Below are 19142 nucleotides of genomic sequence, written 5' to 3'. Positions count from 1 at the left end.
CTTGTGAATACACAACTCTTAGAAGATTCTTATCAGAAATATTTTAAAAAGACAACAATTGTCACATTGAACTATTTAGAAACAAGTCCCCAACTGCTGCTCAAGAGGAATACATTCTCAGAATCCTTTTCAATATCAAAAATTTATTACCACTCAAAAACCTTAAATGGGATGTCATCCTTTAAACAATCATTTTAAGGAAAAATATGCAGTGTGGTAGATTGGTAACAATTCCAACTTATTGAGCATGCATGTGTGAATATGAAAAATGCAAGTAAAGTATTTTTGTAAATCAGTTTGTAAACTCAATTATTCAAACCCCAAAAATAATAAGTAATATTTTGGTAAAACATCAACATGTATAATTAACACCCAGCTCAAGCAATGGGGAAGTAATAGAAAAGTTAGTATTGAAATTCAAGAAATCTTCTGTAGAAAAATCTTTTTTCTACAGACAGTTACATTATTTTCTACTGCATGTGATATTGCAAAAGAACAATAGACTAGCTTGTTTACTTGAAGCGATTATGAAACAAATTTAGAATTGCATTGAATACTTTATTGTACATTATTTACAAATGCATATTACAAAGTATCAATTCAAATTGTTTGGCTATAATTAGTGTTATTTTATTGAATTTCAAACTTGAGTATGGATATCTAATATTAAGAATGAAAATATGAAAAATTCACTGAAATTATTCCAAAATAGAAGTCGAGAAAATGGAGGATAACATTCAGAAGATGAGGTAGAGCTGAAAATGATAACCAAAGATGTTCACTGGTTGCATATTAAACCATATTCAATTCCAAAGTAAATAATGAATGAAACGTGATGGTTCCCACACATTTATGATTAAAACAGCCAGGAGAATTTTTAACTAGTTTTTTGAAACCTATGTATATTTGTCATTAATTTTCACCAGTTTTATTAATATACTATTAATGTGTACAAAAACACCTTAAATATACATATGAAAAGATTAAAATGTATGAAAAAAAACACTACCGTGGCATCTATACAGCTAAGCCTTCCAATTTAAAAGTTGTACAAAAAAGTGCTTATATAGTGCCTTTGTACAAAGGAAGTGTAAGAATTAAAGTCTAAATTAAATACTACAATGTGCTTATGCATACAAACAGCTTAGAAAGAACATTTTTCTCCCTTACAACCCTAACCAATGCAACGCAAATGTAACTAACAATTATTTCCCCCATGAATATAATTTTTAATACCATTGGCAGATTAATAAATAAAGCATTTAAATATTCAGTTTAACATTATACTATGGCAGAAATTTTAAAGCTGTACAGTCCTGCAGCTGATGCCTTAAAAAAATCCTATAAAATAGTTACACTATTCAGCAACTTGTAAATTTAGTTCTAAAAGTAGATTTAGATCACAATAGGACAGAGAGCAGGATGAAGCATCAAATTTTGATGCAAGGTATTTATGAAATAGAAAGACCTTTGGGAAAAAGTATTAGAAAACGTGGCACTTGACAAAGATTTCTGCATACTTTTGCTTTGTACAATTAGAAATTAGATCTTTGTTATGGTTTACAAAGGTGCAGTTAGCCAGGTTTTTATGAAGCAAATTTGATATGATAGACAAACCACACAGTGGCTGAATATTTTAATAAGCCACATTTAGCCACCAAATTTACTTGCTTGCTTAGGAAATCCACCTCATGATAGAATCAAATATAAATCATAAGTTCAATAAATCAAGGCCACAGCAGCCACAACCGACTTCTATCCCAGTTTATAATTCTCTCAACAGTGAATCTTCATTGTTTGAAGCTGTTTTCTGTTTGTTCCAATTCAAGCAGCAGTCCTGTGATTAAGTTTCTTGGTGTTGCTTAGTAACTGTTTTCATGGCCAGCTAGGATATAGAGATTGCTGTAAGCCATAGGATTGTCTGTTGGTCGACTTTCTAGTACTACAACTCTGAAATGAACAAAATAAAGCTGCATGGTTACGCTTTGTTGCTATAAAATGTAATCATATTTATAAAACATGATTGCTGCAATCAATATTGTTCAACTTTATGGTTTTTAAATCACCCTGTACAGTGGTGAAAGAATTAATCTGTTTTTTTTCCGAATGTGGAAAAATGCACATCTTGAAAAGTAATAATCCATAACTTTTTTTCTGCCTGTCAGATTATATCCAAGATAATTAGCATATATTGAATTAGTATTACAAGAACCCAACCTTACCAGAGATAAGGCAAGGCTGAACTTTCAGATTTTCTCTCCTTTGGGTATTTCTGCATCATTCACTGTTCAAAAGGGACCTCAATTCCAAAGCAACAAAATGCTAAGTATGTAACAACAGCCTGATGTAACCCATTTTCTGAAGCAATTGGGAATACTTGACACCACAAAAAATTCAGCCACTGATTGTCATGGTATTGTATAAAACACAATAACCAACATCCCTGAAAAAATATATATTTCTACCTTTCTTGCTCACGAATGTACAATCATTCAGATGAATGTACTCACACATCCCATAATTCTACAACTTCAAGTCTAGGGAATGTCAGCAACTCCATGCAAGATCCAGCAACAAACTGCCATCAGGAAATCTCTGGTGGAACTCGGTGAATAAGTTTGGGACCTTCCTTTTCCTGCAGGAGTCCTGAAAAATTGCTGGAACTTGTGCCGAGAAATGCCATCCGTTCTATGCAGAACTACTTGGAAAATTTGAGACTATATGGACCTACAGGTGGTTTTTGAGTCAATTAAACTCCTTACAAGAACACCAGAATGAAATTACAAATCTTAACAGCTTACCATTAAAATAAACTGATGTACTTTAAGTATATAATAAAATGTAGTTTTAAAATGAGAAAAGATGCCCGCTGGAGTGGATCTGCAAGGCCATGAAGAGCCAAGAGAGATTAAATGGAAATGTTTCACAGGTTGTTTTCTTTTTGAGCCTGGTATAAAGGTTTTGGATGGAAGCTTTTTAACATAATTACCAATAATGTCAAGAATGTATGTACACAATATTTCAAAGGTGAACATATATAAAAATGATTTCTTACCTATCAGATCCTAACAGACGAAAAACTCTGCTTTTATCAGATATCTCCTGGGTGACCTGAGTTGAAAAGTTGAAGAGATGGGTAACTTTAAATTTCAACTGTTAAATTTTACCTTAAATTGGTCATACTATATATGGACTGTAAAGATGCTTACAGAAGCATGAAAGGTAAAAGATTGATAGTGTATTACTTGAGTTATTGTAGGATCAAGTCATATCAGAATCATCCATTGTTCACTCTTGAGGCTTTTAAGCAAAATTTCATATTTGTCAACAAATTGCACAGTAAGGTTTAAAAGATGTATGGTATTTATTTACCTGCCACAAATGTCATGCCCTAATCGTGAGTTGTACAAGTGATTAGAAACCAATCTGCTCCTCTGTCACCAGACATTAATGATAACATTAGTTTTTTTTTGGTATGTTGTGGGTATTTAAAAATAATTTTCTTTCAGAAATACTGGAGTTTATTTTGGACAAATTCAGTTAATTTGTGGGGTTTGGTTCAATAATGCAAAACTCATTGGTTTGAAACAGGAGTTAATATTCCATTATCTTGGAAACTTCTGCGCTTCCCAACACTTTTCAGATGGCTATGTTACTGGAAAGTTGTTACCATTGTGGAAGTGCTCTTGGTAAAGGGGCATAGGCAGTAATCAAGAATTGGCAAAAAGATAACTTTTGGAAATTAGGGCAAGAAATTTACCAAAATATATGGAGGATATACCATACACAAAGACTTGAAAACCACTGCAAGAGATCTAGTGTGGCTATGACCATCTCTGACACTATTACATGTTTATGCACCTGTTGAGCATATAGTTCGCTCTAAAGCATTCAAAATCTGGCAGTTACAAATTTTAGATCATGTATTCCCCAGGTCAATGATTAATAATGAAAAAAACATTGCAAACATGATAAAATCTACCTCCCACTTCAAATTTCAATTGCCCATTGAAAAGCATTCACATTACACTCCATTTATAAACGATCAAAATATCAGCATTCAGATGCCATCATTCAGTCTGTTGATTGTTACCAAGGAGCTTGTTGATTGTTTATATTTCAACACCTTACTTAAATGTTCTGCTAACACTACTTGTAAGGAAACCCTTTGTATCGACTAATCCTATTTGTACAAAAGATTCATTATTCATATATGAATCAGTGTGCGACTTCAAAATATCATACTTTGGGTTTGTGTAATGTGTACAGAAAATAACTAATTGAAAGATTCTGAGAAAAGGAGACTATTAATTAAAAAAAATAATTTACCAAACAAGAATGGAAAACATCTGCACACACATTTTAGATAAAGACAGTATTAAGTAGAGTCATAATCTCCACATTAGAAAGCGATCAAATGATGGTCAATGCCCAAGGAAAAAACGAATAATTTATTATATAGCTGGTCTTAATCAGGCCAATCTTGTGCCAGTGTTAATCCATGCAAATTTACATTTTCTAAATTGCTTTTCCAGCTCTCTAACTTGGGGTAGATACCAGAGTTCTGGTCTGTGTGCTCAATAAAACACAGGAATGGAAAATAAACTCAAGAAGAAACAATAGCCTGGTGCTTATTGGCACAATGCAGAATCAGTCAGATCATTATTCTGCTGCATTTGATTTGGGTGTACAGTAGAGCTCCAGTTTGCTGAATTTCCCAGTATTTACAAAAGAGAAAACACTATTGGGAACCTAATCTGGTATGGCATCCAAAACCCCATTAACTTCAATGGAGGTTGTAAGGCTGGAGATAGGCAAATTTCATTTTAGAAAAAAAAAATTAATTATTAAACTTTTGTAGTTTTTTAGATTATGTTCCTATTTTAAAAGCTTTTTAAAATTATTTACATTTTAATAATGTTTGTGTCAGACTTTTCAAATTTAAAACTTAAATGACCATACAACTTTAACAGGGTGTAAAAGTGGGCAAGTTTATGCGTCTGTCAAAGTTTTTGGGGCATTTCGGGAGTGGGGCTTCTTCAAAGCAGACTATGCTGCTGGAGTTCAGGATGATTGACGTCAGCAAGATACACCATCCTTGGGCAGCAATTCTGGGCATTGGGCTCAGGCTGTTAAGATCTGGCATACATTAATTCACAACAGAATATCCATACTTATGAGACAATCTTATGTTTGTGCACATTGATTAGGAAATCAAGTTCTGTTTTGTTCAGACTGGACAACAATCAATTGAAATAGAATATGTTAGGAATAATTATAATCTTTATGCCAACTGTACATTTAATGAGAGATCACTTACTTCATTTGACTTAAAGCTTTTGCCCTGCATACCATGCTTCCAGAAGGCCAGTATACTGTCCTGAAGACACACTGAAATTGCATGAGAAAAATGTGTATTAGCATGAAAATACATATTTCATATTTGGATTTGTGAAATATTTATTTCACAATTAGGTTACAAGTCTTTGTAGAGGTTTTTTCTTAAATAATCCTTAAAATGTACATTTCAAATTTTGGATAATCACACAATAACTCAGAAGCATTCATTACAATAGTATTTTCTTTTATAATTGATAACCTTATTATGTTCAATATTATTTGAACATCTAACTTTCAAACAAAAACATTTTGAATTGTTGAATTTTGTACCATCTGCCCAACATTTAGCTCCGTTTTCCCCACAAGGTCCCACTTATCCCACACCCTCTCTCTCCACTGAAATATTTTTATTTTTAAAAGATAAAATGGTTCTGCTTTCACTGTTTTTGTAAAGGTACTGCATATCCTGACACCTTGAATGAAAACAATTGTTCCCATTAACCAGTTTTGAATAGCATTCTCTTATTTTAACAAAAAAAGACTGTATTTAAATGGCACCATTAACTTAGAAAAATGTCCTATTGCAGGTACATCATAGGAGTGTTATCAAACAAAATTTGCACCCTATTCTCCAGTGAAGCCTCAGAATATTAGATTTGGTAACTCTACTGCTATAATATAATCGTTCATAAATAATGCAACTACAGCCGAAATAACAATGAATGGTACCTTTAAAAAAAAAATTCTACCCATATTTATAAAATATAGGATCCTATGTTTCCTGTTCTTTATCCAGTAAAATGCATCATTTCACATTTACTGCATTGTTTCATTTGACCTCTACCTACCCAATTTACCCTGACATAAAATGTTGCATTCTGAAAGTTACAAACAAAATTTCTACAATTTGGTATCAAACTAGAGCAGCTTACTTACCTACTGATTCAATGCAGAAGTCAAAACTCAACTCTGATGCCAGTTTTTTGCTCGACTTCAATTTACCATGTAGATTTACAATTTTGACATTTTCTGAAAAATAAAATATCATAAAGAAAAATTATGACCAAAAATTCACTCTACATCAAGCTCCACTTTAAACTTGTTACACAAGTTATTTCTGAATTGAATTCCCATGCAATCCTATATTTATTGCTTGAGAGGATGATAGCAACAAATATATCCTAGTCAGACTGACTAGTCAGAACTCTCAGTGGTTATTAGATTCTAATGTAGTTGGTAGGGATGTCTGGTTCTTTAAATATTTGTAAACGTGGTTGTAAAATTTGGGGTTTAAACAGCTCAGGTTGTTAACATTGAGGCATTCAACTAATAATACTGAAATTATGAGGGTTGCATGCTGTGAACTACTGGCCTACATAATCACAAAATGGTTATAGCATAAAATGAAACCTTTTAGCCCATAGTCTATACCAGCTCTACGCAAAAACAATCCAATGAGTCCCACTCCATTGCTCATTTCCCACAGCCTTGCAAAATTCCCTCCTTCCAGATTCCTATCCAGTTCCCTTTTGACTACTATAACTTAATCTACCTCTGCTACTAATCCTGACGATGCATTTCACACCCAAAAAAAGTCATGTTTTCATGTCATTTTTGGCTCTCTTGCCATTTTATGTCCCTCAGTCTCTGGCCTTTCTACCAATGGGAAAAGTTTCTCTCCATGTGCTCTATCTATACCCTTTGTGATTAAGCATCTCTATCAAATCCCCTCGCAACCTCCTCTGTGCCAAGGAGAGAAACATGAGCTTCTCCAGTCCATCCGTCTAAAGTCTCTCATCCCAGGATTCATTTTGGTAAATCTCTTCTGCACTTTCTCCAAAGCCTTCACAACTTTACCAAAGTATGGTGTCTGGAATTTGCCTAGTAATGAATAAAAGATAAAATGGTGCCATTGTTGTCTGTGAACCAACCTTTACCATGCAGAGGCAAATTGTCAGCTTTCAGGCACATCCTTAATCCTTCCTCTGGACCATGATTCCAACAATCAAGATCACCCAGACTGTCATAGATCTTATTTCATCAGGAGTTCTTCCCTTCACAAGTCTCCAACCTCGCAGTGCCCCTATCCCACAGCGCTTGGTTCTCTCTCTTACCCAAGATCCAGTCTGCTGCTCTTATTTCTTTCTACTTCGGCTTGATCCTGTCTGCCGGGTCTAGTCCGTTCACACTTATGTCCGTAACATTTCTGATGCCCTCTGCCATTGTAACAATTTCCAATTCCCTGGTTCCTATTGCAGATATTCCCTTTGTTCCGCCCCCTGCCCAGCTCCTTGGACCAACTTGCTTTCTCTTTTTCTCAGTTCTGATGAAGGGTCTTTGAGCCGAAATGTTAACTGTTTCGCTTTCTACCAATGTTGCTTGACTGGCTTAGTTCTTCCAGCATCCACTGTTTTATTTGTTTTCCAGAAGATAAAAAGTATTTTTCCAAGGACCAGGAATAAGATGGCTCAAGAAAGTGGTTGTTAACATGTTAGATCAAAGAGCGAAAACCTAATATATGGGATCAGAGGGGGGAAAAAAAAAATCAGGAAGCACAAGAAGAAGAGAATCAACAGTCAACGGAACATAGCAAGAAGGAAAGGGACTGCAACAGGGCATTTAGACAGTGAGTCCAAGATGAACAAACCGTGACTATTGTCTTTATTTCTTTGTTATACATGATGTGGCTTACTGAATAAATCTATTGTACTTATAAAAAATATTGCTGTACCCATGATGATTTGTTGAAGTCACAGGCAGGTCTTGAGTTAATTTAAGTGTTAAAAATAAAACAAAACAAATTGGCACAGCTTTTTTTAAAAAAAAGGTAAGATTTCATATTTAACTGGTTGGGGATATAGGATCTTTTTCACGTATTCAAGGGAGTCTCCTGTGATACCCATCTTTAAAAAGATAAGGCAGTTAGACCTCAGTAACTATATGCTCATTAATTTATTCAGAAGCAGTAGAATCACTGAATGTTCTCTCAGACATGTCATTGTAAACTGCATAAAACAACATAATAAATTTATTTACCTAATGCTTTCACATTGTCCTCAATTATCGCCAGTTTCTACCACTCACCTACACATTAGAGACAACTTATAGTGGCTAGTTATCCTACCAACCTGGATGTCTTTGGGATGCGAGAGGGCCCCAGGCATCTGAAGGAAACCCACAAGGTCACAGGGAGAATATGCAAACTCTACACAAATAGCACCTAAAGTCAGGATTGAATCTAGGTCCTTAGTGCTGTGAGGCAGTAGCTCTACTAGCTGCCCCTCTATGCCTCTCAGATGAAACAAGTTTTAATTTTGATACTGATTGTTAGAATTATTCAGGAGTAATGGAATGATGTGCATAGCAGGCATTAATAAACTGATATGACCATCAGACAGTTTTGTATACATCAGCTGAGTGCAAAGCAATGAGGCTATATTAATTAACCTACATCAAACCAGGCATCAGACATCTTCTGTTAAGTTATTTTGCATTATTGTGACTGAGATGAAGGAAGCTTCTCAGACCAGACTTACATTGTTACTTAGCATATCAAACATGGTCATGGGTATATTTGCACTGTCTATCAATAATTGTGACACTTGTGTACCCAGTAAGTCAGCCCTCACATCACTAATTTTGGGTGTATGTCTTATCTGTCCTCAGAAGCTTTTAGACCATCCATGTGAATTACTTCGTACCAGCAATGGTGTTTCAACATTCAGAGGTGTCTTGTCAGTTACCATTTGTCATACACAAAATATTGAAATAAACAATGTCATTGTAGCAAGGAAGTCTGCCATCTTTACCCAATCTGACTCGCGGGATCCAATTCTCTGGCCTCCTTTTATGCAATAACCACTCTGGCATTCCCTGCAACTCAAACCAACTTGCACAATGCACCCCAATCCAAGGGAGTTTCCCATCCATTGCTCCAACTATTAAGTGGTGGTCAGATTCCATAATCAATTCTGTGCCTCTCATTTGGAGGTCACAAACAAGGTCAGCATTCATTGCCCATCCTAATTGCCTTTGAGAAGGTGGTGGTGAGCTGCCTTCCTGACCTGTTGCAGTTTTTCTGAAGGTACTTCCACTGTGCTGTTGGATAGGGAGTTCCAAGATTTGGATCCAGTGACTACAAAGGACCAGCAATATATTTCCACATCTAGATGGTGTTCGATTTGGAGGGGAACCCAAGGTGGTCATGCTTTCATGCACCTGGAGCTTTTGTCCCTCTTGGTAGTAGATGCCTAGGCAACCCACTGCAGTGCATTTTGTAAATGATACACGGTTGTAACTGTGTACCAGTGTTGGAATGTTTTGAGGAGCTGATGGGTGTAAAGCTTCTTGGGAGTAACTGAAACTGTAGTCATTCAGGCAAATGGGAAGCATTCTATCACACTCCTGCCTTTTGCCTTGCAGACAGTGGAAAATTTTGGTGGGTCAGGAAGAGAGTCTCTTGCTGCAGGATACCAACATCTGACCCACCAAAGTATTTTGGTGACTGGATCAGCTGAATTTCTGATGAATGGTGATCCCAGACATTGATGGTGGTGGACCTAGCAGTAGTAATGTCATTGAATGTGAAGGGTGGGTGTTGGATTTTTTTTGGAGATGGCCATTACCTGGTATTTTTTGATGTTACTGCTATTTGCCACTTATCAGCTTATGCCCATCTAGGTCTTGCTGCATGCAGGCATGGACTGCTTCATTTACTGAGGATGTGCAAAAGAATCAAACATCCCTATTTTTGACCTTATGATGGAAGTTCATTCATGAAGCAACTGAAGATGTTAGACCTTGGACTTCCATGAAGAGTCAAAATCAAGTTTATTGTCATATACACTGTACGTGTATGAAAAGCTTACTTGCAGCAGCATCATATGCACATAACATTATATAAGCAGCATTCACAAGAAAAACATAAACTAAACATGAATTATAAAGAACTCCTGCAGTGATGTTTTGGAGGGATGACTGATTTCCAAAAAGTATCTTCCTTTGTGTAAGATACAATTCCAACCATTGGAATGTTTTTCTCCTTAATTCCCACTTACTTCAGTTTTGCCAGGGCAGATATTGGTCAAGGGCAGCCACTCTCAACTTAGCTTTGGAATTCAGTTCTTTGGTTTTTATTTGGACTGAGGTCACATTGAGATTTGGAGGAGGGTGGACCTGGCAATATTGAAACAAGGCTTCAGTGAGCAGGTTATTGGTGATGATGTGTTGCTTGATTGCACTGCCAATGACACCTCTTATTGCATTGCTGATGATTGATAGTAGACTAATTGAGCAGTAATTAGCCACATTTGATTTGTCTTGCATTTTGTTAACAGGGCACAACTGGGCACTTTTCTACATTATTGGGAAGATTCCAGTGTTGCCACAGTACTCAAACAGCTTGGCTAGAGCTGCAGCTAGTTCTGTGGTGCACGTCTTCAGTACTACAGATTTAACATCAACTTCATTTGACTGACTCTTAGCAGAAGGCCAATGTAATGTACATAAGTAACTATATAAATGAGCTGACAGCTGAAAAATGAAGTCAATCATTCACCTTGCACAACAGCTTAAGCAAATGAAATGTGTGGTAACCACCTAGCCCTCAAATTTAATGCAGAAGGGTGATGATACATTGGGACAAGATACAAGCGGGATAGAAGCAAAAGATAAATAAAAGTACAGAAGCTGCTCATACAAAAGAGACAGAGTTACTTACGATCCATGCAGACGAGAACTGTATCCCTTTCCAACTGGGTTACGTGGATGGTATCCAACTGGCAGGTAGCTGAAAACAATAATACAGGCATAATTAACGTGGCAATTAAAGCATTAGACAGAACCTTAAGATTACTTATTTTTAAAAAATTTGCTATTAAGTATTTATACATAACAGAAAACTATTTTCCTGGATGATCATAAAGTACTTTGAAAAACAGTATAAAGCTGGGTTTGATATAAATAAATTAATGGATAAAACTGTGTTAGAACACAACAGCAGGAGTAGGCCATCAGGCCCTTCAAGCCTGGTCTGCTATTTAATATGATCAGGGCTGATCTATACTGGTCTCAGCTCCTCTTCTGTGCCATTTCTCCATACTCCTCTATTACCTGATCTATCAAATATTCATCCCTCGACGTGAAATACTACTAATGATTCAGTTTCCACGACTCGCTGGGACAGAGAACCCCAGAGATTCATCACTTTGTGCAAGAAGAATTTTCTTCATACCTCAGTTTTAAATGACTGACCCATTGTAATTATGTCCCCTTATTCGAGACTCTCCCATGAGTAAAAACATCCCAACATCTATCTTGTCAAGCTTCCTTAGGATCTTATATGTTTTAATAAGGTCACCCCTTATTCTTCTAAACGCCAAGGAATACAGGCCCAAACTATTAAGACTATCATGGTAGGACAACCCTCCCAACCCAGGAATCTCCTTTCTACTGCCTCCAGTGTTACAATATCTTTGGTTTTAAAGGTAAGGGGACTAAAACTGTACACAGTATTCCAGGTCAGGCCTCACCAACACTCTGTACAAGTGCAACAAAACCCTCCCTATTTTTAAGCATCCCTATTTTTAGCGGAGGGATTGTAATCAATGCCTACCTCTAATTATTTGTTCTTTGTCACCAAAACAACATTATTAGTTTGCCTCAATTTCTCTTTTGAAATCAGTAGACCTAGATGCCAGAGCTATGAACCATTTTACAGAAAATCCCCAAGTAGCTGACCATTACCAAAACTGTGAAAATCTGAAGATATGTTATACCTGAACCAATTTCTGTAAACCATGAGGAAGAAGAATTCAGGTTTATTGTCTGAAACCGGACCACCTGGCTGGGTTCACTGCCCTTACTGATGGCTACACAGATCATTGGGTATTCTTGCTCAGGTACCACAAGCATTTCAAACACTTTCAGAGGGTTTGGAAGTGGAAAATCAAAATGCTGGAAAGAATAATAATAAGAAAAAACAAAATGAAAGCTTTTGTCATATCAAAACTAGCATTAAAGCATTTTTAACATGTTTGGACACAGGTAGAAAAATATAGAATTTCAAAAACAACAGATAACTGAGCTTTACAAACACATCAACACACATTTGCATGCTATTTAAATACATGCATGTACTTATTAGTACTCAACATTTAGATGCTGATTGCTAATTTAAAAAAAACAAAAATCCAGTACTAAAATATTAAATATCATATGCATAAAAATGAGATAAACTGACCTTAATTAGCATGAACTTTTGCATTGGCTCATACCACTGAAGCAAAACAATACCAGACTGCAATGCCCCACAGAGGTACTTCCATCCAGTGTATGGATTCCGCACTACAATTAGTGAACAGATCAATTAGAACATGTTGATAAAGTTATAGAAAAAAAATACTTCTGCATGATAAAAGGAATAAGTTATCAATAAAATAATGCATTAATATTAAATTCAATTTTCTTGTGCGAAACAATCATATAAGACTCATATCTTGTGCATGATCAGTGTTGAAGCGCCTATATTTCTTTTAAGAAAGGTTTTGTGAAGAGAAACTATTGCTCTACAGTGGCAGACTGTTTTCATTCTTTTACACTCCCAATTCCTGATTTAGCTGCTCTTTTGTGGGAAGATGTAAAGGAAGAGAAGCAAGAGTGAAGAACCATTTATGCACAACTCTGAATAAGAGCGACTGGCAGTCATACGGTTTGTGTTGGGCAATGAAATGAGAAATGGATTCATTCACACCGTTAAGGGATACAGTCACTTCTTTTTAAAGAACCAATTCTAGCATCATCCAAATAAATATTTTAAACAACAAAAAAATCAAAAATTTTCTCACCAATACAACATTTGTGGCAACCTTTAGTTTCAGGAATTTTTGTTGTTAAGGCAAATCTCCTGCAAGCAATATACAAACTAGATTTAAATTCTGTTTTACAGTTTCATATTATAACACATTAACAGATTAGAACTCAATGTGTACATTTAACACCATATATATGTTTCCAATATTTAATATCCTAAACTTATCCCCATTAGCCAGTCATTCATTTTTTTTTTAGTGTTTCACCATACTATTCACTTCAGTTTGTATTCCACAAGCACTTAACAGGTTATTCCCTCTCTAAGACAACTGCTCATATTTTCCCCTTATTCCTTTTAAATGCTATTTATCAGTATGCCCTTACGGTTCTGATTAAGGGACTATGCATCCAAAACAGAAAGTTCTCTGTGCTAATCCTACCTGATAAACTGCATTCCCTGCATTTTCTGTTTTTTATCCCATACTTTCTAAATCAGACAAGCATTTGATTGCAGATGTGTCAGCACCACTGTAAATGTTGTGTTTTATCTGGAACTAATTGAAAAAGTGTCTAGACTACAGAATGTGGAATAACATTCCAGTATAAAGAAAACAGACTTTTACATTATTTCAAACTGTAACAGGACTAAGTTTCAAACATTCTTAAACAACACTTAATTCTACAAAATGGTTTCCTTACCGAGGTATTATCTTATCAGGAAAACGATGTGTTTGAATATGGGATGCTAACCCAGGTTTCTTTGCCTGTTCAAATAAGCCAACTAGGTTGTGTGAATAAAGCTGAAATGTTTTACCTGCAATTGTAGAGAAATATGAACATTAAAGTCAAAAATTGTTAACTAAAATCAAATTCTGGCAGGAAAAATTGGAATTGAAAAGTTAGAGGAAATGATTTGGTACAGGCTAGATGTAGCCACATGTGGACAGGAGGCAGGGCAATCGAAGCCAGAGCTCACTGCACAGCAGAACAAACGGAAAGTAAGATGAAGCAGAAAGGGCATAGACATGTCAGCTGGAATCGAATATAGAATGCTCAGAGCGACGTGAAGAAGGGTAGAGAAATAACTGCTAACATAAAAGGAAACCCATGTCCTCTATCCACATATAATCAGTAAGTGAATAGGAAGAGGAGGAGGAGGACTGATTAAGCACCAAATCTATTCATGGAGGCTGAGGCCATGGCTAAAATGCACAAGAGTACTCTGCATCTACTGATTTTACCAATAAAAAGGGCATATCCAATGTAGAAATAAAGGATGTGCTGAAAATTCAGTAAGGTAGTGGTATTGCAAAGGCTATAAAAGTCACCAGTCCTAATGGGATGCATCTTTGGTTGATGGAGGGAAATGGAAATTGCAGAACTGCTGGCCATAATCTTTCAATCCTCTCTAGATATGCTCTTGTTTGAAATGAGTATGTACAAGGACAAATTTATAGGAGTGTTAGCACAACCAGGATGGTGAGGCAGCTTTAAAAAAAACAATCAGGGAAAAATGAATATTCATTTGGAGAAATCTAAAAAACAAAGGGAGAACCAGCCATGATTTGTTAAAAGGCACATCATGTTTGATTGACCAGTGAGTTTTTTTTGAAGTGGTAATCCGAGAGTGGTGTAATAGATTAGAGCCTGGCTATCTGTCGCTAGCTCAATAAGACCCGATTATGTGTGTCCATTAGTGTCAGGTGCCAAAAATAAAAACTTCTTTTACTTGATAAATTCTTGATAAATTTTATATTTCTGATGAATAAAAAAAACTACCATTTGATTAATAGCTGGGTGGCAGTGTGCATAGCTTATCTCGGGATGAGGTTTCCATCAACTGATAATGTGGTTGAATCACACACAAACTGAGGCAGGGAGGTGTCTGAGATGGGCAGATGGGTGGATGAGACCAGAACTGGAGGCAAAACCCCAGAGTGAACCCACTGAAAGCTGATGGAGTCCCAAACCAGAGCAAAACCAGCCACAGTGTGGCTGGATACAGTTGTGCTGCTGGGATCAATGCAGATATAGAATGTAACATTAATAGTTGCACAATTTCTTGCCTTTTTACCAAAAGTTATGGTGAACTTAAGTTTTCATAGAAATCCACTGCGAACAGTTAAAAAACAGAAATGTAATTGGTCATTTAAGGTATCCAGAGTGTACAGTCTGGCAGTGCCCAAGTGTTTCTAAATGCAAAGAGACAGGAATGTTCATAAATATTCACTTCTTTGTACCACATAGAAATAATATTATCCCAAGGGTGGTGTAGTTTCCCAGGAACAACAGCTAACATCTGCACTTAATCGTTGTTGATCAGCAAAACCTTAGCCCCAGCTCTAGGGTGAGGTAACCAAGTGTTTGGCAGCTATACAAGCCTTGTGGACCTGGGCAGATTTCAAACAATGAAGACTGATACTCTGAAACACACCCATTGTTGTACTTGACATAAGACTGTGGTTACCTGACCCGAGCCCAACAGAACCCAACAATTAGTTGTGTGTGATTTGCTCAGGGTCAAGTTCAGGTCATATTTTAATTTTACACCGAGCAGGCATCTATGGTAGCCATTATTTACATAGATTTGCAGAAGGATTTGATGATATCCCATCTAAAAAGCCAATCATTAAAACTGAAGCCAAAAGAATAAAAGGGTCAGTGGCAGAATGGAGAAGTAATTGACTTGGGGAAAGAAAGCAGAGATGCAGTAAATAGCTGTTTTCAGTCTAAAGGGCATTCCCTGGAGTTAGTGCTGGGACCACTTTTTAAATAGGTTGATGTTTGGCCATGTGTGTGTAGTGTAAAATTTTAAAAATCTATTACAAAACCTGAAAATGCAGTAAGAAACAAAAGGGGATCGTGACAGTGTTGAACACTGGCTGGTGGAATGGTCAAGCATATGGAATTTGGATGCTAGTTCACTGATACACCAAGTTAACTTCATCTTCTCTGCATCTCAACTTAATCATAACGTTGGATTCTCCAGTATCATCCATCTATTCTCTTGTTTACAAAGCAGGCAATGTCTCCTCCCCGATACTACCTCACTCCTCTCTTAACTCTGAACAATTCTACCATTCTCCCACCACCAAACATAACTTTTTGTCATAACCACATAATCTTTATTCCCTGCACCCAATTGCTTGTGCATTTTAGCTGCTGCTCTGGAAAGACCGTTATTTCACTTCCTGTTACCCTGTCACATTAGTTACAATTTCTCATTTTTTTGGCACCCAGACATTAATGCTCCCAATGATTCCTACTACAACCCATCATTATGCTTTTTGTTTTGAATAAATCCATAGTTAAATGGCATCCCTTCAAGGATCCAGTGTTGCCATTTTGCCTACAAGATCATCCCTAGGGGACAATTGCCTATGACTCCTGCACCATCAACCGCGTCCAAAGAATTTTCTCTTTCCCCATATGCATGAAAATAATGAACTGATTCAATTCTGCTCATTTCTGCAAATTCCAATCAGCTTCTATCCCTGCCTCGGTATTAAATGGTCCCAGAGTCAGAAATGACAATTTGTAGTTCCTCAATCCTTCATATGTTATGAAAGTCCCTTGAGCCTTTTTTATGATCCAAGTGGATCATGGCTGATCTGATGTTTGGCCTCAACAATTTTTTGCTCAATCCCAAAATCTATCTTAGGTTTGAAGCTCTTTTGGGTAGAAAATTCCAAAAATTAATAACTCACTCCTCATTCAGTCCTAAATGGTCAATCCCTCTTCCCAAGACCACTCCACCAGAGCAAATATCTTCGCAGCATCTACCACTTTAGAATCTTATGTTTCAACATGTTCACTATCCTTCAAAACTGAGAATAAAGGTCTTTTGCTTGTACCCCTCATCCTAGGAATCAATTCAGTGAACCTTTGTTGCACGTCTCCACAGCAAAGATTCCCTTCCTTAAGGAAGATCAACGCTCCGTGTGTGGTTCCCCAAAGCCCAGTACATTAAGAGGACTTCCTTGTTTTTATAGTCCAAGCTCCTAGCATAAAAAAAACATTCCATTTACCTTATTTGCTGTACTGCAATGCTAACTTCGTATTTCTTATACGAGGACACCCAGATGTCGTCTCAAGAAAAACATTTAGTAGTCTCATGCCATTTAAATAACATAATGCTTTGCTATTCTTTCTGTCAACGTGGATAACCTCATGTTTTCCCACTAAATACATCACCTGGCATCTTTTTGCCTATTCACTGAAACTGTTCATATCCCTTTACAGACACTGTGTCCTCCTCATGGCTGAATCAAGTACAGTAATGTAACATTGATGTAGTGATGCTACATCTGAAGGACAGACATATACAGTGGCATGCAAAAGTTTGGGCACCCCTGGTCAAAATTTCTGTTACTGTGAATAGCTAAGCGAGTAAAAGATGACCTGATTTCTAAAAGGCATAAAGTTAAAGATGACACATTTCTTTAATACTTTAAGCAATATTATTTTTTTTATTTCCGTCCTTTACAGTTTCAAAATAACAGAAAAAGGAAAAGGGCCCAAAGCAAAAGTTTGGGCATCCTGCATGGTCAGTACTTAGTAACACCCCCTTTGGCAAGAATCACAGCTTGTAAATGCTTTCTGTAGCCAGCTAAGAGTCTTTCAATTCTTGTTTGGGGGGATTTTCGCCCATTCTTCCTTGCAAAAGGCTTCTAGTTCTGTGAGATTCTTGGGCCGTCTTGCACGCACTGCTCTTTTGAGGTCTATCCGCAGATTTTCGATGATGTTTAGGTTGGGAGACTGTGACAGCCATGGCAAAACCTTCAGCTTGTGCCTCTTGAGGTAGTCCATTGTGGATTTTGAGGTGTGTTTAGGATTGTTATCCTGTTGTAGAAGCCATCATCTTTTCATCTTCAGCCTTTTTTTTATTTACAGACAGTGTGATGTTTGCTTCCCGAATTTGCTGGTATTTAATTGAGTTCACTCTTCCCTCTACCAGTGAAACATTCCCTGTGCCACTGGCTGCAACACAAACCCAAAGCATGATTGATCCACCCTCATGCTTAACAGTTGGAGGTGTTCTTTTCATGAAATTCTGCACCCTTTTTTCTCCAAACATACCTTTGCTCATTGTGGCCAAGAAGTTCTATTTTAACTTCATCAGTCCACAGGACTTGTTTCCAAAATGCATCAGGCTTGCTTAGATGTTCCTTTGCAAACTTCTGATGCTGAATTTTGTGGTGAGGATGCAGGAAAGGTTTTCTTCTGATGACTCTTCCATGAAGGTCATATTTGTGCAGGTGTTGCTGCACAGTAAAACAGTGCACCACCACTCCAGAGTCTGCTAAATCTTCCTGAAGGTCTTTTGCAGTCAAACAGGGGTTTTGATTTGCCTTTCTAGCAATCCTACAAGCAGTTCCCTCGGAAAGTTTTCTTGGTCTTTCAGACCTCAACCATTCCTGTTAACTGCCATTTCTTAATTACATTACGAACCGAGGAAACAGCTACCTGAAGACGCTTTGCTATCTTCTTATAGCCTTCTCCTGCTTTGTGGGCATCATTTATTTTAATTTTCAGAGTGCCAGGCAGCTGCTCAGAGGATCCCATGGCTGCTGATTGTTGGGACAAGGTTTGAGGAGTCAGGGTATTTATAAAGCTTTGAAAATTGCATCACCTGGCCTTTCCCAACAATGACTGTGAACAAGCCATAGCCCTAACAAGCTAATGAAGGTCCGAGACCTTGGTAAAAGTTATCTGAGAGCTCAAATCTCTTGGGATGCCCAAACTTTTGCATGATGCTCCTTTTCTTTTTTTCCACTCTAAAATTGTACAAAACAAAAATAATACACTAATCTTGCTTAAAATGTTGAAAAGAATGTTTCATCTTTAACTTTATGACTTTTGGAGATCCATTCAACTTCTACTCAGTTAATTATTCACAGTAACAGAAATTTTGACCAGGGGTGCCTAAACTTTTGCATGCCACTGTAATTGGAATATATTGACCCAATATACTGATAGTAGAAAGACTTTAA

The 19142-nt window shown here is 36.7% G+C and overlaps 1 protein-coding gene across 3 annotated transcripts in view; it reads right to left on the bottom strand.

Annotated features, from left to right (window-relative positions):
• Positions 1-185: 185 nt before the first annotated feature.
• map4k5 (mitogen-activated protein kinase kinase kinase kinase 5) overlaps positions 186-19142 on the bottom strand; it is a 126312-nt gene continuing 107355 nt past the window's right edge. For all 3 annotated transcript variants that reach the window (XM_052031251.1, XM_052031244.1, XM_052031259.1), the window contains exons 24-32: positions 13849-13963; positions 13185-13243; positions 12581-12684; positions 12117-12294; positions 11060-11128; positions 6277-6369; positions 5321-5391; positions 3056-3111; positions 186-1950 (exon numbers count right to left, since the gene is read on the bottom strand). In XM_052031251.1, coding sequence (XP_051887211.1) covers positions 1863-1950; positions 3056-3111; positions 5321-5391; positions 6277-6369; positions 11060-11128; positions 12117-12294; positions 12581-12684; positions 13185-13243; positions 13849-13963 — 833 coding nt within the window. In that variant the 3' untranslated portion in view covers positions 186-1862. The remainder of the gene's footprint in view (positions 1951-3055; positions 3112-5320; positions 5392-6276; positions 6370-11059; positions 11129-12116; positions 12295-12580; positions 12685-13184; positions 13244-13848; positions 13964-19142) is intronic.

Source organism: Pristis pectinata, chromosome 1 (assembly GCF_009764475.1).
Source record: "Pristis pectinata isolate sPriPec2 chromosome 1, sPriPec2.1.pri, whole genome shotgun sequence".
In the NCBI taxonomy this organism is placed as follows: Eukaryota; Metazoa; Chordata; class Chondrichthyes; order Rhinopristiformes; family Pristidae; genus Pristis; species Pristis pectinata.
This window is presented reverse-complemented; position numbering and strand designations above follow the sequence as displayed.